Genomic DNA, 27,368 nt, shown 5'->3' on the forward strand with positions numbered 1-27,368 from the left:
GTTCGATGGCGTGTAGCTGCAGATACACATGCTGTGCACAGTCCGCCGTCTGGTGTTGGGCTCGGAGTGTTACAAGTTGTTTTTCTTCGAAGAAGTCTTTTCGAGTCACGAGACCGAGGGACTCCTCCTACTTCGATTCCATTGCGCATGGGCGTCGACTCTATCTTAGATTGTTTTTTTTCCGCCATTGGGTTCGGACGTGTTCCTTTTCGCTCTGTGTTTCGGGTCGGAAAGTTAGTTAGAATCTCGGAAAAAAACGTTGGTATTGTTTGCGTTCGGTATCGGGTTAGTTAGAACAAATCAACACCGAATTTTGAAGAGCTCTGGTGGCCCTTCGGGGTTTTTTCGAACCCCCGTCGGGGCCTGGTTGGCCCGGCCACGTGCGACTTCAAGGCTCATGGAACGGACCCCATTCCGTTTCTGCCCAAAATGCCATCACAAGTATCCGTATACGGATCACCATCTGGTCTGTAACTTGTGCTTGTCCCCCGAGCACAAGGAGGATACTTGTGAAGCCTGTCGAGCGTTTCGGTCGAGGAAGACGCTGAGAGACCGAAGAGCCAGGAGACTACAAATGGCGTCCACGCCAACAGGTCAAGATCGTTTCGAGGAGGAAGAAGAAGCTTTCTCCGTCCGCGAGTCGGATTCGGAAGAACTCGACGCCGAAGAAACAACCAAAACCGTGAGTAAGACGTCGAAAATCAAGACTCACGAGAAGTCTACAAAAGCCCAGGGGACGCCACCGCCAACAGGCCATGGCTTAACCCGAAAAATAGGTGACCCATCCAAGGCACCGAAAAAGGGCATGCTGGTGTCGAAGTCATCCGACTCCGGTCGAGATACCGCCACACAGCAACCTCGGAGCCGAGACGGTGGCTCAGAGAAACTTCGGCACAGAGACAGCGGCACCGAAGAATGTCGGCACCGAGACACGCCGAAAACAAAGAAGGTTTCTTCGGAGCCTAAAAAGACTTCCGGAAAGGTTTCGGTTCCGAAACAGCCAGCCTCGGAGCCGAAAACTAGTTCCTATACATAGGAACAAGGACTAACCTCCCAATTACATCGATTTGGAGAGGAGCTTCAATCTGCAGAGCCTGACTACACACAAAGAAGGCTTCATATTCATGAGGACACAGGGAAGATAACCACTCTTCCCCCAATCAAAATAAAAAGGAAACTTGCCTTTCAACAAAAGGACAAGCAACCACAGGCAAAGGTGGCAAAGAAAACAACCCCACCACCGTCTCCACCACCATCAATACATGCATCACCAGCAACTACTCCACCACTGATGCACTCACCAGCTCATACCACAATGAGTCAGGATGATCCCGACGCATGGGACCTCTACGATGCTCCAGTGTCTGACAATAGCCCAGACTCTTATCCTACAAAACCGTCACCACCTGAGGACAGTACATCCTATACACAGGTGGTCGCAAGGGCAGCCGAGTTTCACAATGTGTCCTTACATTCGGAACCAATTGAGGATGACTTTCTCTTTAACACCCTATCCTCCACCCATAGCCAATATCACAGCCTTCCCATGCTCCCAGGAATGCTAAGACATTCCAAACAAATATTTCAGGATCCAGTTAAAGGCAGAGCCGTAACTCCAAGGGTGGAGAAAAAATATAAGCCACCGCCCACTGATCCAATATATATTACAACACAACTAACATCGGACTCCGTAGTTGTGGGGGCAGCTCGTAAGAGAGCCAACTCTCATACATCAGGAGACGCACCACCTCCAGACAAGGAGAGCCGCAAATTTGATGCTGCAGGAAAAAGGGTTGCAGCACAAGCAGCAAATCAGTGGCGTATTGCCAATTCACAAGCACTTTTGGCAAGATACGACAGGGCTCATTGGGATGAAATGCAACATTTCATCGAACACTTACCCAAGGAGTTCCAAAAAAGAGCGCAACAGGTGGTGGAAGAGGGACAAAGTATCTCAAATAATCAGATACGGTCTTCCATGGATGCAGCAGATACAGCTGCAAGGACAATAAACACTGCAGTCACAATACGAAGGCACGCATGGCTGCGCACTTCTGGGTTCAAACCGGAAATCCAGCAGGCTGTGCTCAATATGCCGTTTAATGAACAGCAATTTTTTGGGCCGGAGGTAGACACTGCCATCGAAAAACTCAAGAAGGACACCGATACAGCCAAAGCCATGGGCGCACTCTACTCCCCGCAGAGCAGAGGCACATTTCGGAAAACACCTTTTAGGGGAGGGTTTCGAGGTCAACCCACAGAAACCACAACCTCACAAACAAGGCCTACCTACCAGGGTCAATATCAGAGGGGAGGTTTTCGGGGGCAATTTAGAGGGGGCCAATTCCCAAAAAATCGAGAAATTCCAAGGCCCCAAAACCCCTCAAAATAAGCAGTGACTCACAAGTCACACACCCCCACCACATAACACCTGTGGGGGGAAGACTAAGCCAATTTTACAAAATTTGGGAGGAAATAACAACAGACACTTGGGTCTTAGCAATTATCCAGCATGGTTATTGCATAGAATTTCGCCAATTCCCTCCAAACGTCCCACCGAAAACACACTATGTCAAAACAACATATAGATCTTCTAGGACTAGAAGTTCAAGCATTGCTACAAAAGGACGCAATAGAATTAGTACCAACTCAACAAAGAAACACAGGAGTTTACTCACTGTACTTTCTAATACCCAAAAAGGACAAAACTCTGAGACCAATACTAGATCTCAGAACACTAAACACCTACATAAAATCAGACCACTTTCACATGGTCACGTTACAATACGTAATACCACTGCTCAAACAGCAAGACTACATGACAACATTAGATCTAAAAGATGCGTATTTCCATATACCAATACATCCTTCACACAGGAAATACCTAAGGTTCGTATTCCAAGGAATACATTACCAATTCAAAGTGTTGCCATTCGGAATAACAACTGCGCCAAGAGTTTTTACAAAATGCCTGGCAGTAGTAGCTGCACATATCAGAAGGCAGCAAATACATGTGTTCCCGTACTTAGACGACTGGCTAATCAAAACCAACACGCTAAAACAGTGTTCACAGCACACAAAATATGTCATACAAACCATTCACAGGCTAGGTTTCTCCATCAACTACGCGAAGTCACACCTTCTGCCGTGTCAAACGCAGCAATACTTAGGAGCGACAATCAACACAGCAAAAGGGATTGCCACTCCAAGTCCACAACGGGTTCAAACATTTCACAAAGTAATACAGGCCATGTATCCAACACAAAAGATACAAGTCAGAATGGTAATGAAACTACTAGGCATGATGTCTTCATGCATAGCCTTTGTCCCAAACGCAAGATTGCACATGCGGCCCTTACAACAGTGCCTAGCATCACAATGGTCACAAGCACAGGGTCAACTTCTAGATCTGGTGTTGATAGACCGCCAAACATACATCTCGCTTCTATGGTGGAACAGTACAAATTTAAACCGAGGGCGGCCTTTCCAAGACCCAGTGCCACAATACGTCATAACAACAGATGCTTCCATGACAGGGTGGGGAGCACACCTCAATCAACACAGCATCCAAGGACAATGGGACATACATCAGAGACAGTTTCACATAAATCACTTGGAAATGTTAGCAGTATTTCTAGCGCTGAAAGCATTTCAACCCATAATAACCCAAAAATACATTCTTGTCAAAACAGACAACATGACAACAATGTATTATCTAAACAAACAAGGAGGGACACACTCGACACAGTTGTGCCTCCTAACACAGAAAATATGGCATTGGGCGATTCACAACCACATTCGCCTAATAGCACAATTTATTCCAGGGATTCAGAACCAGTTGGCAGACAATCTCTCTCGATCACCAACAAACCCACGAATAGGAAATTCACCCCCAAATACTAAACAACTACTTTCAAATTTGGGGAACACCTCAAATAGATCTATTTGCAACAAAGGAAAACTCAAAATGCCAAAACTTCGCATCCAGATACCCACAAGATCAATCCCAAGGCAATGCTCTATGGATGAACTGGTCAGGGATCTTTGCATACGCTTTTCCCCCTTTCCCTCTCCTTCCATATCTAGTAAACAGATTGAGTCAAAACAAACTCAAACTCATACTAATAGCACCAACATGGGCAAGGCAACCTTGGTACACGACATTACCTGTCAGTAGTACCTCATGTCAAACTACCCAACAAACCAGATCTGTTAACACAACACAAACAGATCAGACATCCAAATCCAGCATCTTTGAATCTAGCAATTTGGCTCCTGAAATCCTAGAATTCGGACACTTGCACCTCACACAAGAATGTATGGAGGTCATAAAACAAGCTAGGAAACCTACCACTAGACACTGCTACGCAAAGAAGTGGAAAAGATTTGTCTATTACTGCCAGAATAATCAAATTCAGCCATTAACCGCATCTCCAAAATATATAGTTGGATACTTACTACATTTGCAAAAATTAAATCTAGCTTTCTCTTCCATAAAAATACATCTCACCGCAATATCCGCTTACCTACAAATTACTCATTCAACTTCACTATTTAGAATACCAGTCATTAAAGCGTTTATGGAAGGCTTAAAAAGAATCATACCACCAAGGACACCACCTGTTCCTTCATGGAATGGAACCTCAACATTGTCTTAACAAGACTCATGGGTCCACCTTTCGAGCCCATGCATTCTTTTGAAATGCAATACTTAACGTGGAAAGTTGCATTTTTGATTGCCATTACATCTCTAAGAAGAGTGAGCGAGATTCAAGCATTTACCATACAAGAACCATTTATTCAGATACATAAAAATAAAGTAGTTCTGAGAACAAATCCAACATTTTTACCAAAGGTTATCTCACCGTTCCACTTAAATCAAACAGTAGAATTACCAGTGTTCTTCCCACAACCAGATTCTGTAGCGGAAAGAGCACTACATACATTAGACATCAAAAGAGCACTAATGTACTACATTGACAGAACGAAACTAATTAGAAAAACAAAACAACTATTTATTGCCTTTCAAAAACCTCATACAGGAAATCCAATTTCAAAACAAGGCATTGCTAGGTGGATAGTTAAGTGTATTCAAACCTGCTATCTTAAAGCAAAAAGAGAGCTGCCTATTACACCAAAGGCACACTCAACCAGAAAGAAAGGGGCTACCATGGCCTTTCTAGGAAATATTCCAATGAACGAAATATGTAAGGCAGCAACATGGTCTACGCCTCATACATTTACCAAGCACTACTGTGTAGATGTGTTAACTGCACAACAAGCCACAGTAGGTCAGGCTGTACTAAGAACATTATTTCAAACTACTTCAACTCCTACAGGCTGAACCACCGCTTTTGGGGAGATAACTGCTTACTAGTCGGTGCACAGCATGTGTATCTGCAGCTACACATGCCATTGAACGGAAAATGTCACTTACCCAGTGTACATCTGTTCGTGGCATGAGTCGCTGCAGATTCACATGCGCCCACCCGCCTCCCCGGGAGCCTGTAGCCGTTTAGAAGTAGATCTTGAAGATTTGTACATTTGTAAATATATTACTTTAACCTTTATTATGTACATACGTATTCATTCCATTGCATGGGCACTATTACTAATATACAGGGAGTGCAGAATTATTAGGCAAGTTGTATTTTTGAGGATTAATTTTATTATTGAACAACAACCATGTTCTCAATGAACCCAAAAAACTCATCAATATCAAAGCTGACATTTTTGGAAGTAGTTTTTAGTTTGTTTTCAGTTTTAGCTATGTTAGGGGGATATCTGTGTGTGCAGGTGACTATTACTGTGCATAATTATTAGGCAACTTAACAAAAAAAAATATATACCCATTTCAATTATTTATTATTACCAGTGAAACCAATATAACATCTCAACATTCACAAATATACATTTCTGACATTCAAAAACAAAACAAAAACAAATCAGTGACCAATATAGCCACCTTTCTTTGCAAGGACACTCAAAAGCCTGCCATCCATGGATTCTGTCAGTGTTTTGATCTGTTCACCATCAACATTGCGTGCAGCAGCAACCACAGCCTCCCAGACACTGTTCAGAGAGGTGTACTGTTTTCCCTCCTTGTAAACCTCACATTTGATGATGGACCACAGGTTCTCAATGGGGTTCAGATCAGGTGAACAAGGAGGCCATGTCATTAGATTTCCTTCTTTTATACCCTTTCTTGCCAGCCACGCTGTGGAGTACTTGGACGCGTGTGATGGAGCATTGTCCTGCATGAAAATCATGTTTTTCTTGAAGGATGCAGACTTCTTCCTGTACCACTGCTTGAAGAAGGTGTCTTCCAGGAACTGGCAGTAGGACTGGGAGTTGAGCTTGACTCCATCCTCAACCCGAAAAGGCCCCACAAGCTCATCTTTGATGATACCAGCCCAAACCAGTACTCCACCTCCACCTTGCTGGCGTCTGAGTCGGACTGGAGCTCTCTGCCCTTTACCAATCCAGCCACGGGCCCATCCATCTGGCCCATCAAGACTCACTCTCATTTCATCAGTCCATAAAACCTTAGAAAAATCAGTCTTGAGATATTTCTTGGCCCAGTCTTGACGTTTCAGCTTGTGTGTCTTGTTCAGTGGTGGTCGTCTTTCAGCCTTTCTTACCTTGGCCATGTCTCTGAGTATTGCACACCTTGTGCTTTTGGGCACTCCAGTGATGTTGCAGCTCTGAAATATGGCCAAACTGGTGGCAAGTGGCATCGTGGCAGCTGCACGCTTGACTTTTCTCAGTTCATGGGCAGTTAATTTGCGCCTTGGTTTTTCCACACGCTTCTTGCGACCCTGTTGACTATTTTGAATGAAACGCTTGATTGTTCGATGATCACGCTTCAGAAGCTTTGCAATTTTAAGAGTGCTGCATCCCTCTGCAAGATATCTCACTATTTTTGACTTTTCTGAGCCTGTCAAGTCCTTCTTTTGACCCATTTTGCCAAAGGAAAGGAAGTTGCCTAATAATTATGCACACCTGATATAGGGTGTTGATGTCATTAGACCACACCCCTTCTCATTACAGAGATGCACATCACCTAATATGCTTAATTGGTAGTAGGCTTTCGAGCCTATACAGCTTGGAGTAAGACAACATGCATAAAGAGGATGATGTGGTCAAAATACTAATTTGCCTAATAATTCTGCACTCCCTGTACACAACTCCTACCTCACCCTCTGCGGGGAAAACAATCTAAGATGGAGTCGACGCCCGTGCGCAATGGAATCGAAGTAGGAGGAGTCCCTCGGTCTCGTGACTCGAAAAGACTTCTTCGAAGAAAAACAACTTGTAACACTCCGAGCCCAACACCAGACGGCGGACTGTGCACAGCATGTGAATCTGCAGCAACTCATGCCACGAACAGATGTACACTGTGTAAGTGACATTTTCCATATATATATATACATATATTTGTGTATTTATATGTTTACGTGTGTGTATGTATATTTGTATTTATAATGGTGGGTTTGGCAGGAGTTTACTCCTTCCTAAAAATACTCATAGGTGTAGAATGTATTTTATAGTTTTTATTTCCACTGTTGACTCTGGGGAACAACTATGACTCATGAAAGGCGAAGTCTTGAGCGAGTCATGATGCCCCTCTCCTCCCTCCACTGTGGTAACAAATTGTGTTATATATATATATATATATATATATATATATATATATATATATATATATTTTGCCATGACAGGTTTTCATGGATGCAAGGAGTTGAATTTCTATGGAAAGGTGAAATCGCATTTGAAAGATATCCTGACGCTTAGGAGAGTAAAGGCATTGCAACATGCAATTGTGAAGTTACAAAGGGTTTCTCAAACTCGACACTGTGACAGACTCAAAACTGTGACAACTCGAACTTGACCTTTGTAATGTGCTACTATAGCCATAGAGCCTGCTGTACCAGGCTCTTATGGCCATTAAAGGCCTACACTAGCGTTAAAGGCTCGAGACGAAGGCGAGGAACTTTTTTCTATATGCCACTAGAGGGCAGAATGTTCAAATGTTACAATCCCCTTGGGCTCTGTGAAGCCTTGGTTCACAGGTGTTGCTGTAAACGATGAACATTGGAATTTTGACGCTCCGGGCTTTTAGCAGCCAGTAAAAGCCCAGAGCACTCCATTGTCTGTAATGGAGCTACCAACATTTAAATGCTCGATGGCGCGGAAGTTAGCTTTTAGAAGGTATGCTTCACCTTCAGTGGTGGCGTCGATGGCTGAGAAGCTGGCTTCCTTTTAGACTTGAAGTCAGAAGCCTTCATCCTCCGTTTTGAAGGGCTGCCAGACTTTGAGGGTGCCTCAGAAGATTTTTTTAGCCACTTTTCTTGGTGTTTCTTCTGAAGAGAGTTCAGATTTTCGCTTGACAGGTGTTCTTGTCATAGAAACCGATGAAGAGGCACTATCCTCATCAGAGACAGGGTTGTCCCTGGATTTTAGTTTCTGGAGCCATCTGAGGAGACGACCCTCTCTATCCTTAAGGGTCTTGCTAGAAAAGGTTCTACATACCTTGCAGTCTTTTGGCTCGCATGGAGACGGTAAATATAGTCACTATGCTGGTCATCAACATGCAGCCTTTTCTTCATGCATGTGGCACAAGCTCTGAAGAGCCCTTTCTTCGGTGTCTCTGACATAGGAGTCAGTTTGAATCACCTTGAAGTTCTGAAGAGAGAAAAATCCAAATTCACCTCAGTGTCTGAAAGAGAAAATGCTGAGCAGAGCTCAGAGGAGACGCCTTAGCACAACGTGCTGTGGAAAATCTGAGGGAAATCAGCTCCTCACAGGAGGGTTAGGAGGTGTGGTGAGAGCTGATTGGTTGCCTCTAAAGTTTGGTCCTTGTTTTATAAAATGATGGAGATGTTACTAGCGCCTCTGAGCTTGTTATACAAGTGAATGTGATTTTGTATTACACCGGAGGCTCCCATCTCGACGACTGGGAATGATTCAAGCAGGTGAATCTATGAAAGTTTCCAATACTGGAGAACTACAGTTACAGGTAAGTAACGTGTTTCTTTAAGGACGTTGGGGTTTTTTAAATGTAAATGTAAAATATCGAAGGGGAGTTATAGTTAGGTCTGCTTTTCCATGGGAACAACATTATTTGGTGTGCTGAACAGTCCCAAAAAAGTTCACCCACCTCAGTAACTTCCTAGAAAGTTTTGGAGTGATCTGTCAAAGGAGATATCGGAAAAACTACGGAACGCTATCGCACCAAATTTGTCAGGAAGTTAGATCTTGGTCCAGAAAGCATGCTTTTTGTGATTTGATGTAATCCGCTCAGTATTTTTTAAGTTATTAAGTCTCAAAAATATTTGTATCTCTGGTTGGTTGGGTTCAAGGGATTGTAGCAAGAGTCCTTCAAACCTTATTTAAAAATTAGATCACTCTGATTGACCCAGGGGGCTTTTTGTCCCCTTTGGCGAAATCACTCCCTTGAGGTCTTTAGTGGGTGCCCCAGTGCCCACCCAGGGTGCCCAGAAAACTATGTTGGGGGCTACTGTGGCGCTCCACAGCCCCTGCAGTCACAGTTGGCTCCCAAGCTAGCACCATACCGGGCACTGGTGGGACCCAACACCTTGCCTTTGCTCCGGCCCAGGCAGGAGCAGCATATTTCTACTGCTCTTGCCGGGCGGGAGCAAAGCAGAATCCTTGGGCCCCCCTGGACACTGCATTATCGCCCCCCCTTTCTTCTCTTTGTTGTTTTTGTCCTCTTGAGATGTGTGAATTATTGAAATATACATTTGATTAAAATATTGATAATTGAGGAAGAAAGCTGATCTGCTTTATCGATGTTGATATGCTTGCCCATTAGTAAAGACAATAGGTTCACTTTGGTGACGAAGGCGGCCGTAGAGGTGTAGGGTTGGCTGCACGCAGGGCAGGGCCTGAGGCCAACCGCATACTACTCACTGAGGGTTGGCTACCTCTGGGGTGTTGGCCTTTGGCCATGCATAGTTTGGGTTGGCTTTCCATAGGTTATTAACATATTATGTTAAAAATACCCTAGACATTCACTGAAAAATACAAAGGCTAAAGTGATGTTAGGTGAAAATTTCAGTGATAACCTACTGTTTTTAAAAATAAATAAAAAAACACTGAAATACACCACTTAGATAGTTGTCTCTAGCAACTATAACTTCTGTCCTAATGTAACTATAACTCTCACCCTCCACAGCCACAACTTATAACCACATATATTACATCACTGCAGCATTTGAAATGACATCATTGATGGCAAGACTGTGCATGGCGGCAGCTCGAGTTATAGTTAGGCACAAGTGGTAGGATTACTGGGCATCTAGGGATTGGGGGCTACAACTATATATTTACCAATAAAGACAAAAAAATAATTATTCCAAACTTTTAAGAAAAAAAGTAGTAGTATTATCTGAAATTATGGTACATACCCATACTAGCCTCAAATTAAGCTAATTTGGAGAAAAAAAACCTGCATTAGTGATAACCGAAGTTATGGGATTAGAAATTCCTGGTGTCAACATAGCTGATGCCTTGATTCACCTATCACATTTTTTTATTGCTCTGCTGGAATCAATCCTTTATCTGTGAATCTCTCACTCTGTCCCCTATTTACATTTCTGTCCTTTGTATTGGGTGCTTGCACAGAGATCACAATTGCATTGTTTAATGCATCTGATAATTATATGGGATAAAGATTGCCCCAATTGTTAAATTTTGGTAGGTCCAACCTGCTAGAATTTACCTAAAGGAGTAAGACCAGAATTCCAAGGACATGCCGGTTGTTTGCGGTAAGTGTCAAAATCTGCATGTCACTCTCCCAAAACTTAAACCATGCAGTAATTATCTCCGGCGATAAAATTTCAAACACCTTGGTGTTGTATTTCTATCAAATGCGATGACTATTGCATGCGATGGGGCCTTCTTATAATTAGTCTGTTTATAAAACCATCTCTGTAATCACAGGACTAGTTTCTGTGTTTAACATGCTGACACAATGTTGCTTTTTCTTTAGAAATAGAATACATACTCCCCTTGCTTTGATTGGTGGCATTCTACATAGAAAGAACAAACACTATACTTGTACCTTGTTGGTTGCAGTCCTACAGCAACACCTCCACAGAATTTCATCACTTCACTACATTTACAATGGCCTGACCTCATTAGATTGCACGACAGAATACACCCCTCAGGCCTCGCCCCAAGATGATGAACAATATGCCCCCATTTGGAGGCTGCAGAAAACATGATGGTAATTAGGAGTGGATCACCATCTAGTTAGGGTTGCCATCTCAGACAGTTTTTCTATGTAGGCCAGCAAAAAAAAGGTGGCAATCCTAAATGCATATGAGGAGAATTCAGTGATAAGTTTGGATGTAGTGGGACGGAAGCAATCGTTAATCCATACCGAATCCACGGAGCTCAGATATGGTAATGGTCCAAAGAAGCCCACAGAAAAAAAACTGCAACAGCTGGATAAAGGCATTCGAAAAGGAGATGATTTCAGGGGCAGTTATGGCAAAGATGTGCAATATTCAAAGAACATGGATCATATAAATATAAACGTGTGAAAGCTACATAGGAAGAGACTGCAAAGCAGTGCAGAATACATTTCTGCAGACCTGAATTGTTTATCTGAATCTGAACATGTGCAGTACCTATTGTTATAATATCATATTTGTGATGTGCTCTATCTTTACTCCTCAGAAACTAACTTCAATCAAAATTCAAAATGATAAGATGAGAACGGGCAATTTACCAGCCAACATGAAGAAAAATAGAGTTCTTCAAATAATTCCATGTAAGTCCTTGTCAACATTAGCTTACTATACTTCCAAATAGCCTGGATGTGAATTCATTGTTGATGAAAAACTCTACATGGGTAAGACTTGGTCATTATTCTTCATGCACCTCTGACAAAAATGGATGTAGTGGGAATAAAGCAAGGAGTATCTGCTATATCCAAAGGTTTACCTTGTGCGTTTGTTGGAAATGTAGCATGAATTGAAGTGGCTGACACGGGGACAAGTACTGAATGTATTTTTTTTCCCAGTGGGAGATTCAGATTCACTTATCAATAAGCTTAAGTATCAGTATCTATTACAAAAGAATCATAGTCTTTTTGAATCAGTAGTGCAGTTTTACTTTCTGTAGTTTCCTGTTCCACATGGGCATAGGGTGTTATGGATAGGTGACCATCTAATTACTTATCAGACATTCTTCCTTTCTATGTACAGTAGTTGAACTACCGTGGGACATTCCACCTTGGTTAAGGTTGGGAAATACTGTTATCAGAAATCACTAGCATCACCAAATATTACATGTACTTACAAACACTATGAAATATCGTCAAGAGCCCTCGTAACACCTCACCTGTTGCGATGCTGCCTTTCTTATTGTTCACTTTTAAAGAAATCTGTAATGCTTGTGTAAGACATTTGTACTTTAATACATTCATAAAGTTTATGAAAAAGTTATTAAAACTATATCAAGACTCATTTAGATTGTTTTAGTTCCATTTTTTATTGTTTTATGAAGGTGAAATACAAAAATCTGCCTCCCTATTTAAAATTGAAGGAAAAAGATTAGCTTATTAGCACCATTGTTTTTAAAAATAATCAGCACTGTTTTCTCTATTTTCTTTCTGAGTTATGTGATGAGTGCCCCGTGTAGTAGTCCTAATTATCATTTGAAGTATTCATCTCTGTTTGAAATCGCCTTAATTGAAAGCAAGGTTTTTTATACTTTCCTTTTAGCATGTGAATGTAGCAAAATGACTATATATAAAACGTATTGTAGGAAGCTCGCTCGCATACACTATATCAAAATGAGATATATTGTGCAGATTCCAGGGGTTCCCCAGAGGCTTAACAAAGCCTAAAGTAGATAATACCCATGCTCTCTAACGTGGTAGTGTGCTGGAGAAGTTAGGCTTATCAGACGGTAGTGCAAAGCATTTATTGTACACAAAGTCAAGATATGAGACACACACTCAATGACTAACTCCAGGCCAATGTATTTATATGGGAAAAATATATTTGTTTTATTTCTAGAACCAAAAGGTTCTTATTGCAGGTAAGTACAGTTGTAAGTATGTATCAAGCATATGTATCAAATGTATTTTGTTTAAGTTTGGTAAGACAGTTTAGAGGCCAGTAACACTTTTCACTTTCAGAAGTTGACACTGCAATTTTCAAAACAGTCCTGGAGGGGGAAAGTGTTACTGCAGTTTTGAGGTAAGTACTCTACTTACAGTTCCAGTCTCTGGGGGTTAGGATGTCCACAGGTCAAGGTTCAAGATGACCCCTAACATACACTACCAGCAACACCGGGCCGGCCAGGTGCGGAGGTCAAAGCTGGGGTTAGGTTTAGAGTGGGATCCTGTGGAGTTTGGGGGTACTTGGCAACAGATCTGCTGGCAGGTAAGTACCTGCAATTTCAGAGGGCAGACCTGGGGGCTTAGGCCAGCTCTGTGTGGTTTGGGGGGGGGGGGGGGGCAGCAACAGATAGGCACCAAACACACACCCTCAGCGGCACAGGGGCAGCCGGCTCCAGGATGCAAAAACAGCATCGGGCACCCAATGATTTTAATATTAGGAGTAACACAGGGGGCACAAAGATGCTGCAAGCTGGGTCCAAGAGGTCGGCTCTGGAGAACCAAAGGCTGAACAGGGAGGAGGGCCGCCTGTTTACTGTTGCTGGACTTTCAGTCTGATTCCCCAAGGCCAGTGGGCTGTGGGTGCAGGGGTACTGTTGCACGTCTGGTATCTTCACCCAGTTCTCTTGCGGTCAGGGGGTTCCACTGGATTGAGGCTTCAGGTGTCGTGTTGGCCAGTAGGGTCAACCCAGGGTGGACACAACGTCCATATTGCCTGGTGACCTGCTCTGGACCGGTGGGCCATCTGGCCGTGGGTGTCGGGTGCAGAGTGGGCAGGAATCGTTGATCCAGAGTGGTTCTGGAGTCCTTCTTGGAGTTTCTTGTGGACCGGGCCTCTTTCTTCTGGAGTTCTTGGTCCTCTGGTGGGCAGGAAGTCCTCTGAGGGTTTGTAGAGGTTGCTGGTACTGCAGGATATGTCACCTTTTTGTTGTAGGGCTTCTGAAGCTGCAGACAGGCCGGTAGGGATGAGACCAAGTCAGTTGGTGTCTGGAGACTTCTCTGTTGGGGTCGACTTAGCAGTCCTTCTTCTTGCTTCTTTCTTCTTCTTTTTTTTGAGGTTGCCAGGAATCTAATGAGCTAGGCTCATTGTTACCCTTAAATCCCAGATTTTAGGGCCATTACAGGGGTTAGAGAACAATAGCCAATTACTACTGTCCCCGAGGGTGGCTACACCCTTCCTGTGGCCACTCCCTTTGGGGTGGGGGGGGGGGGCACATTCCTAACCCTATTGGTCCCTGTCCTCCAAACCAAGATGGAGGATTTTGCAGGGAGTGGGGGGTCACTTCAGCTCTGGACACTATAGTGGTGGTCCTAGCTGGAGTGGTCACCCCTCCTTGTTTTACCTCATTTTCCCACCGGACTTGCCGCCAAAAGTGGGGTTTCTTCCGGAGGCGGGCATCTCCATTAGCTGGAGTTCCCTGGGGCACTGTAACAGGAGGCCTGAAGGCTCACCGCCAAGTGTTAGTTCCTACAGGAGGGAGGTGTGAAGCACCTCCACCCAGAGCAGGATTTGTTTTTGATTCCAGGGGACACCAAGGCCCTCACCCCATGGGGTCAGAAACTCGTCTTCTAGGTGCAAACTGGAACAGACTTGTCAGCATTACACTTGGGGTTTGGTTAAAGTACATGGAGCATCTCGAAGATGCCCTCTGGGTGCATTGTACCATAAATCCAACACTGGCATGAGTGTGGGTTTATTGTGCTGAGAGGTTTGATATCAAGACTTCCCTGTCTTCAGTGAAGCCATCATGGAGCAGTGGAGTTTGAGAAGACAAACTCCCAGCCATTGTACTTAGTATGGCCACACTGCACTTACAATGTCTAAAATGGACTTGGGCACTGTAGGGGCATATTGCTCATGCAGCTGTGCCCTCACCTGTGGTATAGTGCACCCTGCCTTAAGGCTGTAAGGCCTACTAGAGTGGCGACTTGCCTATGCCACAGGCAGTGGTTGGTGGGCATGGCACCCTGGAAGGAACACCATTTCGACTTTACCTTTTCCTCCCCACCAGCACACACAGTCTGCAATGGCAGTGTGCATGTGCTTTGTGAGGGGTCCCTTAGGGTGGCACAATACATGCTGCAGCCCTTAGGGACCCTTCTGGGTCACAGAGCCCTTGGTACAGTGGTACCTTTTACAAGCGACTTAGCTGTGTGCCAGGGGTTTGCCAATTGTGGGAACAATGGCACAGTTATAGTGAAAGTACACTGGTGCTGGGCCCTGGTTATCAGGATCCAAGCACACACTGTTAAGTTAGCATCAATACCAAGGAAAGAGTGTGTGTTTGGTGGGGTGGGGGGGGGGCGTTAACCATGTCTATAGGGGTACTTTCCTATACTTATCTCAGTACTTTCACTAACTATATGCAATTCTGCAAATATTGCTTTCTCAAATGTGTAAAATAGGATGTAATCTCAATAAAAATCATTAGACCCTTTGTTTCCTGTATGTCGCATAAGTATAAGATATCCTTAAGTTATAGAGAAACCATTTTCCTTCTAAAACAATATAATGCATACTGAGAGACAATGTACAGTAAAATAGAGTGGATGCTTTGTATATATCCAAATACATTCAGTTCAGTGCAGTTTCGATAAACTCATGATTATTTGAAATACAGAAATTATGAAGGACTGGCCAAAGTCTGTAGCAAAGTAAAGACTGAAATGACTTGGTCTTGTAGTTTTTTGACATCTGCTCTGGGTCCTAAGCATTAGTAGTTATGTTCTCCACTCTCCTCCCAGTAGTTGATTAGATTTTAGACGAAAAAGAGTCTGCTTAGCACCGTCCATTGTAATGCAAACAGTGACGGGATTAACATTGTCCATTTCAGTGCCATTACATGAAGAGCCATAAAAGGTTACCTTGATGAACAAGAAGGCTTATCATGCTGCCTCAGTATTGCTGCTAGAAGAATGTCAGCAATATTATCCCAAAGTGAGGCAGAGTATGGTCAGTGAATGAAGTCACTGGTTTTATGCCCGACATACCCAAGCAATTTAAAGAGGCGTTTGTCTGCTCAGCATGAGAAGAACATTTTTTTTATTTTTTATTTTATTTTATTTTATTTAGAACACACAGCGGGTTACATGTTTGCAACATAAAAGAAGAGAAACAAAAATGTAAAAAAAGTCGTAAGTACATCAATGTTGTCATACAGGGGAAACATGCATTCTATTCTAAATCAATAGTCATAGTTTCTGCTTTTAAAGATCTCATATAAGATTACTTATTTAATTAACATATTCTCGAGGCCCCGAGAGCCATGCAGAAAAGGGTGCCCAAACTCTAGTGAGTCTTTTACCGGCCGCTGCTCCTTTTATTTCATACAGGCTATTCTCCAAGTGATACATAGATAAAAGTCGTGAAAACCATTGATTAAATCGTGGGGGATCTACATCACGCCACAGAGATGCTATGCAGCTGCGAAATACCGACATTGCTATGAACAGGAAATTTCTATCTCGACTATTACAGACTGCATGATCAACTCCCAGCAAAACCATTTGAGGTGTCAGATAGATAGTCTGTTTCAAGATTTTCTTCAACATATCGGATATCCAGGTAATCAGACTTTCCAGTTTTAAACATTGAAAAAACATATGACAGAGATCTGCATTCGAGCAACCACATCGTGGACACATGATTCCCATAGTTTTACCCCAGCTCGCAATCTTAGCAGGTGTATAATATAAATTATACAATACCATAAAATGTTGAGCTTGCGGGCTCGCAGACAATAAAACAGTCCGTGCCATTTCCATAGATTCACAAACCTCTATCTCTTTAGCTCCAACCCGTCCTTCCCATTTTTTAACAAGTAAAACCTGGTCGTCCAATATAGCATTTAAAAGCGGCGGATACAGGTTTTTAATGCCGCAGCTAGTGGGGTGTCGTGAAACTTCCATTAGTTTAATCTTGTCTATGTGCCAACCTTGGGTCATACTAGTTAGTAGAAAAGCTCTAATCTGTAAAAATTGTAAAAAGTCTGTTTTTTCCAGCGCAAATTCCACACTCAGTTCCTCAAATGATTTGAAGTGGCTGCCAGAATGAAAAAGGTCCCCGACTTTATGAATACCCCGGTTACTCCGCCTCAAACAATAGTGGTCTTTAAATATCGCCGGAAACGTGGGAGTAGTCCACAAGGGAGTGTAGTAGCAGATTCGTCCTATACCTATCTTGCGCTTAACCTGGGTCCATGCCTTAAATGCAGCATAGATCACCTTAAATTTAACCTTTTTGTAGTAGCTGGGTTCCAGAATCCGCAGAAAGACTGCATCTGCTTCTTTGCCCAAAATCAGGGTATATATCGAAGGGAGAGCATCTTCCCCGGATCTGTCTGTGACATAAAGTGTCTGTGCATACTGAAGCACTGCTGCCAGATAATAAAGTTTAAAGTTGGGAAGTGCCCACCCCCCTTTCTCTCTAGGAAAAGTCATATAGTGGAAAGCCCGGCGGGGCTTTGTATAGGACCAAATGAAATTATTAACCAATCCCTCTATTAGTTTGAACCAGTCTTGCCCAATCTCTAGGGGGATTGTTCTAAAGAGATAGAGTATTTTGGGTAGAAAGACCATTTTTATCACGTTGCAACGTCCCATAAGTGACAAATGTAGATTGTTAATGCGAGCGAGATCTTTCCTAGTCTTTGTTAAAATCGGGCCCATGTTTATGTTCACAACTTCGTCGAGGTTTACTGTGAGTTTAACACCTAAATATTGTACCTGTGTCAGCGCCCGCTCATCCTTAAAATCTATTGAGTCGTTCACCAACATTTGGCATTTACTTTTGTTCAGCAAATAGCCAGATCTTTTCCCAAACTGCAGGGCTTCCTGCTCTATTTCCAATATAGCAGTCCTGGGGTCCGTGGTCACCACCGCAATATCATCTGCATATGCTAAAATCTTAGTACACCCTCCTTTCAATGAGACTGGAATGATCCGATCATTCCTGATCATTCTCCTGATCAAGATGTCAATATATAGCGCAAAAAGCAGTGGTGAACACGGGCACCCTTGTCGTGTACCTCTCTGGATACTGATCGAGGTCGACTTTAGCCCGGCAACTTGTATCGTAGCCGTTGGTTTGTGGTAAAGCTGTTGAATTGCTTTAACAAACCCCGGACCGATGTTATTTTTACGCAAGACAGACCATAAAAAGGGCCAGTGAACCTGATCGAAAGCTTTTTCCGCATCTAGCAAGATTACTGCCATGGGAAGCTTGGCTGTTGCACTAACATCAAGTAGCGTGATGACTCGTCTTATATGGTCTGCCGTGCTCTTCCCCGGGATGAAGCCATGCTGCCATGGAGATACTAAACCGGAGATTACCAAACTCAGGCGACTGGCAAGTATTTTAGCATAAATTTTGGCATCGCTGTTAATTAGAGAAATTGGGCGATATGAACCAGGCTGCGTGGGTTCCTTGTCCTTTTTCAAAAAGACTACTATCTTAGCCTCCCCCCAGGAGGCCGGTTGAGGAGCCCCTGCTTGTACTTCAATAAATAAATTAAGCAACTGTTTACATATCTCCACAAAAAAAACTGTAGAATTCCAGTGGAATTAAATCCCCCCCTGCCGCCTTCCCGCTTGCCAAGGCACGAGTTGCTATCTCCAATTCTTCCAATGTCATAGGTACTTCTAAAGCTGCCTTATCTTCCTCTCTTAGCTGATCTGATATCTCATTGCCCGTAGCATCGATCCCTTCCTCTTCTTGGGGCTGTTCTTCCTGGGTATATAATTTTTGATAGAATCGTCTAAAAACTTCCATAATCTCTGGACCGTTGTATACCATCCGCCCCTCTTCATTCACTAAACTTTTAATGTTCCCAAATACCTGCTTTTGTCTTATTCTTAAGGCCAGCTGTTGGCCCACTTTCCCGCTATACTCATAGCATTTCTGGCGATATACTAAAAATTTTGCAGCAGCCTTATCCATAAAACCTTAGTGGCTTCTGCCTTAATGATATTCCCCTCACACAGAATGTCTGCGATCTCTACTCCGCTGCGGATCACTTCCCCTAGTCGCTGCTCTGCTTTAACCAGCTTTGTCTGAACTAATTTTAACTGATCCATGCGTATTTTCTCCTTTCTTAACCCATAGCTCAGGGTTTCTCCTCTGACAGCAGCTTTGAATGTATCCCAAACTCTGGCAAGAAGCAGAGTCCTGATTTATCTTAAAGAATTCCAGGATCCATTCCTTCATTTTTTGGATATACCCTGGATCGGCTAATAGTGCCCTATCAAATGTCCAAGATCTAGGCTGAGGGCCCTTTCTCCCAATCTCTAAAGCCAAAACCAATGGGTTGTGGTCTGATATGATTCTAGGAAGTCTGTTGATCCTTATTTGGTTTTGTAGAAAGGCTGTCACAAAAAAGTAGTCTAACCTGACTAATTTCTTATGCGGGGCAGAGAAAAAGGTGAACCCTGAGTCCTGCGGGCAACACAGCTGCCAGACGTCGATCAAGCCATGATTAATGGCCAATGATTGAAGTGCCCTAAAAACTTTATTCTTTCTACCCAGGTAGAGTGTTTGTTCCTGAATGGGTTCTTTATTATCTAAATGTATATTGAAATCTCCACACATTATGATAGGTGTTGCCCAGGTCGCAAGTTCTAAATTAAGCCAATCCAGTATCTCTGGATCATCTGTGTTGGATCCATAAATAGAACATAGAGTGAACCTTAGCCCCTTATTCCAACAGAACCAGCCTGCCGAGTTTATCAGCAAATTGTTTATGTATAACCAAAGTACTGATCCGAGTTAATATCGCGACCCCTCTAGTGGCTGTGTGTTGTCGTGTAAAAACCGCTAGCTTCCAGCCATAAAACTCCATTAGTTGCTTTTGTGTAACTGGGATATGTGTTTCCTGCATACAAATAATATCGACATTCCATGACTTGAAAACCTCTCCTACAAGCTGCCGTTTTTTGTTATTATTGAGCCCACAAACATTCACTGTGGCAATACGTATTTCACTTAACTGTCCTATTTTAATGGATGTTGGTCCTTCTGGCTCCCCTGTATGCCCCATTCAAATTTGCTGCTTTCACACCCTGTCCCTTTTTCCACTGATGAGAGCTATCCCCACTCCCCCTGCTGTGTGTCCCATTATCCTTTTTGTCCCTGTGTCCCCCCCCCACCCTCCTTTAACCCACCCCCCAACCCTTACCCCTACAAATGGAATCGCCAGGCTCCTGAGCCTGTAAGATGGTATTTGCCAGTCCCGCTCCCGTTAGCCCACCCATACGTAAAAAAAAACCTTCACACATCTATTACCAATCCTTGCCCGCGGCCCCTCTTCTTCACCCTCCCGATCGAAACCCTTGACCAATAAACAATTCAAAGAGAAAAAAAAAAGGCCAAAAAGAGATACATGAAAAAAAAAAAAAAAAATGGGAGAGTAGAGAGCGGAGTGCGGGGGGGAGTTTACCTACCCCCAATCAGTATCACATGCATTTACATATAAACGGCTATTTACGGCAAACCCTCCCCCCCTTCTCCCGTACCCCCTGCACTTGACCAGTTTTCAGTTGCTGTACATATTCCCCTGCCTTCATTTCTGAGAGAAAAAATCTTATAGTTGTTTTATAGACAACTTTTAAACGTGCAGGGCTTAACAAGTAGGCTTCCGCCCCCAACTCTTGGAATTGAGCAATCATCTGCCTGAGTCGCCACCGTCTCTACAGTGGCATGTGCAAAGTCTGGCCTACTAAAGAATGATACACCTTCCACCATCACCTTTGAATTGGGGCGAGCTTTTTCAAACACAGCCGGTCTCAATAAAAAATTACAAAAATACACTATAATAGCCCGTGGATAGCTCTGGTCTCTACCGGCAGAGGTCAAGGCTTGTTTTTTCCTCATTAACGGAAAACGGTGTGCTCTCTGAATCTCCTTTTCCCAATCCCACCCAATCAGGTCTGGGAATGCTTTCTTAAAAAGTAAAGCTATGTAGGCCCTATTATCCTGCCCCTCAAGGTCCTCTGCTATACCCAAAATCCTCAAGTTATTCCGCTGCTGGCGGTTTTCCGCATCTTCCAGTTTCCATTGAATATCCGAGATCTGCTGTCCTTGTGTCGTCGTCTGTGCTGTTGCTGCTTTAACTTCGATTTCCAGCTCCTCATTTCGAGTCTCCATGGTGGCGATGCGTGCACCAATGTCCTGGCAAGATTTGCCCACTTTTTTAATGGATAATTGTAACTGTCTGTTTGCTGCTTTCATTTTCCTGCTCTCCCTCTGTGCCTGTTCATGATTCTGAACCATTGTCCTGTAGATAAGATCCAACGAGGGAGGCTCTGCAGGGCCACCCATGGAAGGGGGCACTAGAGTACTGCAGGCCGAATCACTTTTCGAAAAGGCCTGTTGGGGTGCCGTATAGCCCCACTGCATTTCACCATCCTCCTCTTGAGGCTTAAGCGGGTCTCTCCTAAGCTTGGCCCCTGAACTACTCCTAACATCAGTTTGCTCGACTGATTTTCTTCTACATGTTGAGTAATTGGATACCCAGATACTTGCTGCAGAGCTACTCTCAATATCTGAGTCTGTTAAAGGGATTTCTTCGTCTAAGTCTGAGTCTCTAGACTGATCGGAGAGAGAAAAAAAGTTTTGCATCTTCTTGCGGGGCCCTCATCGACATCACCGTGACTCCCGGCGCCGTCGTGATTCTCGGTGCTGTTCGAGTAGTGAGCGTTCACGCTCGAGGTCACCTTCGGTTCGGCGCCGTAAGACATGGGAGGTTAGGCCCACCATCACTCCTCTGCCGCAGACGCCTCCCGCTTCTCCTACTTCTCCGACGTCTCCGCCATCTGTCTTCGAGGTTGTACCTCAACAGGATCCTGAGTTTTCACCTGCGCAATCTGAGATGCCTGGGCCGGCGCCGTTATCACCTCGGGCGCAGGCTCCGCAATATCCATCGTTCCCAGTGCCAAGTGCTGATAGTTTCGCATTTCTTAATGCGATGATTGCCATATTTGCAAAGATGGCTCCAGGTGGTGGTCCAACTGGTCCTTCGGGCCATTGGCTTTTGATATGGGTGTTCCGGCTCCTTTACGGCCGACACCTTTCATGCCCTTCCTTCCAATGGGAGGTGCTGGCTCGGCGCCGGTTCCTTTGGCGTCGCCTACAGGACCTGCGACTCCGATGAGGACTGCTGTGCCGGAGGGTTCTTCACCATCTCGTCCTCTGCCTCAGTCGGCGCCGAAAAAGCCCACAGCGCCAATGGATCCGGCGTCGGATGGATCAGAGGATCGGCGTCAGGTGAGGTCATAGACGTCGGCGGACGCCTTGTCGACGCCAAAGATCGAGGCCAGGCTTCATTCTAGGAGGCTAGCTCTTCGCCTCCATGGAACAGGAGTATAACAGGCAGGCCTTGGAGGAGGGTGAGATTGAGGAGCCTCTGGCAGATCTTCATGGTTTGGACACTGCTAGTGGCTTGGACACTTCCCCAGAGTGGGACTTGACATCTCCTGGGGAACATACATAGGAGGCTGCTTCTTGCCACTCTGTTTTAAGAAAAGCAGCTGACTTTTTAGGCCTTCCCCTCCCAGTGGCTGAGGCGAAACCTAACATTTTGACAGAAGTGCTACATCCGGTCTCGGTTATTGCAGAACCTCTTTTGCCTTTTAATGAGGCTCTCCTTGATTCAATTATGGAGATTTGGAAAAAGCCAGTCACATCTACGGCTGTTAACAGGACAGTAGCGCGTAGATATCATGTTTGCTTTTTGTCAAAGCACCGACTCCAGAAAGCTTGGTGGTGGAAGCTTCATGTTCCTCATGTACTGCTCCAGGTTCCTCTCCGGGTGTTCCTTCGGACAGAGATTCTAAGAAGATGGACCAGTCTTCAAAAAAGACTTTCTCTTCTTGTAGAGTGGCCCTTAAGTCCACGAATGCCACATGTATCTTGGGCAGATACATCTACGCCCTTATGGACGAGGTCAAGACATCTCATTCTGGAATACCTCAGGAGGTGTTGGGCCTTTTGTTGGTTGCTCAGGCTGCGGCGACCCAAGTAACCCAGTCAGGGCTGGACACAACTGATTCTGTGGCCAGGGCTATGGGCACCACTGTTGCTACGAGAAGACAGGCCTGGCTTCGTTCATCATGTTTCTCTCCAGATGTTCAGTCGGCCCTGCTTGATCTACCCTTTGATGGGGATAAACTTTTTGGGTCAAAGGCGGACTCTGCCCTTGAAAGGTTTAAAGAAAGTAGAGCCACAGCAAAATCTTTGGGCTTGCAGGCCTCCTCCTCTGTTTCTTCACGATCATTCCGAAGTTTTAGGGGGTTTGGTTGTGGCTCCTCCTTTCGGGGCAGGTTTCAACAGCAAGCCACCACTGCCCTCCCCTACAGATCGTATAGGAGGAGGGGTAGGGTTCGAACCAGAGGGGCCACCCAGCAGCACTCTTCCTCTTCCTCTGGAGGGGTGCAGCACGGAAAGCAGCCTTAGTCATCCACCAATTCCCTTGCATACTACTCCTGTAGGGGGGAGGTTAATGTACTTTCTCCACATATGGGAGGCAATAACATCGGACTCCTGGATCACCAGTATTGTGGGGAAAGGCTATGCCCTTCCCTTTTGGGAGTTTCCACCCCCCATCCTGCCCCATCCATCCTTCTGTTCGGAAGAGCATCTCCTGTTAGAACAGGAGGTTCTAGTCCTCCTTTCAAAAGGTGCAGTGGAGTTGGTTCCAGAGCAGGAGAGGGGTCAAGGTTGTTATTCAAGATATTTCCTGATCCCCAAGAAGGATGGTCGGTTGAGACAAATCCTGGACCTGAGGATTTTGAATTGGTTCCTCAAACAGGAAAAGTTCAAGATGCTGACCCTAGCACACGTGCTTTTGGCGTTGAACGAAGGAGATTGGATGGTGTCTGTCGACTTGCAGGATTCTTACTTTCATATCCCGATACTCAAGTCGCACAGGAAGTATCTCGATTTGTGGTGGGATTGCAACACTATCAGTTTGCGGTCCTTCCATTTGGTCTTACTTCAGCACCACGAGTCTTCACAAAGGTGATGGTGGTAGTTGCGGCAGAGCTCAGGAGGAGGGGATAGTGGTATTCCCTTACCTATACGATTGGTTGATCAAGGCCAAGTCTCCGGAGCTCGTGCTGCGGCACCTGCAGTCCACAACTCAGTTGTTCAATCTGGGCTTTTCGGTGAACATGCCCAAATCTCACCTGGAGCCCTCTCAACGTCTCCTGTTCATAGGGGCGTTACTGGACACTATTGAATCGTGCCTTTCCTCCGCCCCAGCGGATTCAGGACATTCAGGCGTTGGTTCCGATGTTTCAAAGTGGAGCGGTCATTCCAGTTCTCGAGGTCCTTCGTCTGCTCGGTCTGTTCGCTTCTTGCATTCTGTTGGTCACTCATGCACGCTGGCACATGAGGGCCCTTCAGTGGTGCCTCCGAAGGCAGTGGTTCATCGAGGAATCAGTAAAGATTTCCAGAGACGCTGCAGCGGATCTTCGATGGTGGGCTGCGGACGGCAACCTTTCTCAAGGAAGGCCGTTCTCGCTGCCTTCTCCAGTGGCCACAGTGATAACGAATGCTTCCACTCTAGGGTGGGGAGCTCATCTGGGGGGACCTGGAGGTCAAAGGTCATTGGTCTCCAGTGGAACAGATGTCTCACATAAATCTGTTGGAATTGCGGGCGATACGTCTGGCTCTCAAGGCCTTCCTCCCCTTCACGGTCAGTCAGTCCAGGTCCTGACGGACAACACTACTGCGATGTGGTACATCATTAAGCAGGGAGGAGTAGGGTCGTACCTTCTCTGCAGAGAAGCTCTTCGGCTATGGTCCTGGGCAAGGGACCATCGGATTTGCTTGGTAGCAAACCATCTGGCCGGAGTCTTGAACGTGCGTGCAGATGGTCTCAGTCGGCACATCTCGACCGATCACGAGTGGAGTCTTCATCCAGATCTAACCCTGTACATCTTCCAGATGTGGGGATTCCCTCGGGTAGATCTGTTTGCCACTCAGGAGAACGCACACTGTCCGTTGTTCTGCAGCCTCCAGTATCCGGTGCAAGGAGCGTTGGGGGACGCATTTCAGATGTCCTGGTACGGCCAGTTGCTTTACGCGTTCCCCCCCATACCCTTGATTCCTCGGGTTCTGAGGAAGATTCGCCAAGACCGGGCCCAAGTTATCTTAATAGCTCCGGATTGGCCAAGAAGGGTGTGCTATTCAGATCTTCTCCAACTCTCACTGTGCCCCCCGCTCCGTCTCCCTCACAGGGCAGACCTCCTCTCACAATCGCAGGGGCAGGTTTTACACCCCCACCTCCAGAGCCTGCACCTTCATGCCTGGAGATTGAACGGGGCAACTTGAGTTCCTTTTCTCTCCCACCCGAGGTGGTGGATGTTATTTTATCGGCCAGGCGACACTCCACCAAATCTGCCTACGCTAGCAGGTGGGCTAAATTTGTGGATTGGTGTGGAGAGAAGCAAATTGATCCTTTACGTGCCCACTTATCGGACATGTTGTCTTTTGCGTTATCCTTGGCACAGAGGGGTTGTGCAGTTGCTACAGTTAAGGGATACTTGTCGGCTCTGTCAGCCTTTCTGTGTCTGCCCGACCAACCCTCTTTATTTAAATCCCCATTAGTTTTGAGGTTCATAAAGGGCCTGGCTAATAGATATCCTCCCACTCCTTTCATTATGCCTCAGTGGGATTTGAACCTAGTTTTAACATTTCTTATGGGCTCACCGCTTGAGCCGATGCATTCTTGCCCCTTAAGGCTATTGGTTCTAAAAACAGTTTTCCTTGTTGCCATTACTTTGGCTAGAAGGGTGAGTGAGCTACAGGCTCTTTCTGTTAAGCCCCCGTACACGTCCTTTTATGGGGATAAGGTGGTGTTGAGGACCAAGGCTGCTTTCTTGCCGAAGGTTGTTTCACCCTTCCATATGGGTCAGTCTATTACACTCTCCTCTTTTTATCCTCCACCTCATCCTTCGAAAGAGGAAGAAAGGCTGGACCCGAGAAGAACACTGAGCTTCTTCGTCGACAGGACGAGGGAGTTCAGATTGGAAGATCCGCTCTTCATCGGGTACGTGGGAAAGAGGAAAGGAAAGGCAGTCCACAAGAGAACACTCTCCAGGTGGGTCATTCTTTGCATTAAGCTGTGTTACTCTCTGGCAAAGAAGGACCCCCCTGTTGGAATAAGAGCTCATTCCACCAGAGCTAAGTCGGCCTCTTCGGCCCTGGCTAGAGGTGTTCCTGTAGTTGACATCTGCAAGGCCGCAACTTGGGCATCCCTCCACACTTTTGCGAAGCATTATTGCTTGGATTCGGAGGTGAGGAGGGATGGCCATTTTGCACGGTCAGTGCTGCAGGATTTCTTGGTCTGACCATTCAGGCACCCTCCACCGAGTGTGGTACTGCTTTGGGACTCTATTCAATGAGTGAGGAATTCACAGGTAGTTGTATCCATCAGATGAACAAGTTGCTTACCTTCAGTAACGCCTTTTCTGGTGGATACACTAGCTACCTGTGGATTCCTCACGAATGTCCTTATCATGATGGATACTTTACAACATTTTTGTATTTAGTAAATTCTAACATCCATGTAGGTAGTTTAGAGTTGGCAAAGTTGATACCTATGCAATAAAGGCATGTTTTAAAGACTTTGGGTTCGTATACATTACGAACAATTGACCCATAAATAGAACTTGAAAAATTCCACAGAGCAACATTTTTCAGGGTTTCATGACAGAGTAATTCACTTCTCCACCATTAAATGTATTTAATGCAAAGGCCACAACTTTTGCCTGTTCTAGGGCATGATATGTAGATGGTGATTTCAATGAACCACTCACAAGAGACATGTCAAAATAAAGCCTTTTGACAGGAGAAAACCTCTTTTAACTATGAATAATTCTCCCCTGTATAGGCTTGCAGCCCTCTAGGCAGAGTACCTGGTATTTAAACGTTGGACAGATATAAAGTTGAACTTTCAATTTCCTGATAGTGACTTAACTCTGGGAAGCAGTATTAAATAGTAATTAAGCTATATCAGGCTAGGGACCAGCTTGAAAAATAATTCAAAGACTATTGTTTATTAATGACCCAACTCACTGGTGATGTCTGATTTTTAATAAACATTAAGAAAAAGGGACTTTTAGAATTATATCATTTTCCTGACGGAAGCTCTTGGAGGGTAATTTGCATTGGCCTCCAACTGTCACCCAGGTGGTGAATGACCGATGAGGTGTG

At 44.9% G+C, this 27,368-nt stretch overlaps 1 protein-coding gene across 2 annotated transcripts in view; it reads left to right on the forward strand.

Annotated features, from left to right (window-relative positions):
- Positions 1 to 27,368, forward strand: part of PTPRA (protein tyrosine phosphatase receptor type A) — a 570,283-nt gene that overhangs the window by 414,874 nt on the left and 128,041 nt on the right. For both annotated transcript variants that reach the window (XM_069204801.1, XM_069204809.1), the window contains one exon: positions 11,707 to 11,800. In XM_069204801.1, coding sequence (XP_069060902.1) covers positions 11,707 to 11,800 — 94 coding nt within the window. The remainder of the gene's footprint in view (positions 1 to 11,706; positions 11,801 to 27,368) is intronic.

The sequence above is a fragment of the Pleurodeles waltl genome, chromosome 1_2 (assembly GCF_031143425.1).
Source record: "Pleurodeles waltl isolate 20211129_DDA chromosome 1_2, aPleWal1.hap1.20221129, whole genome shotgun sequence".
Lineage (NCBI taxonomy): Eukaryota > Metazoa > Chordata > Amphibia > Caudata > Salamandridae > Pleurodeles > Pleurodeles waltl.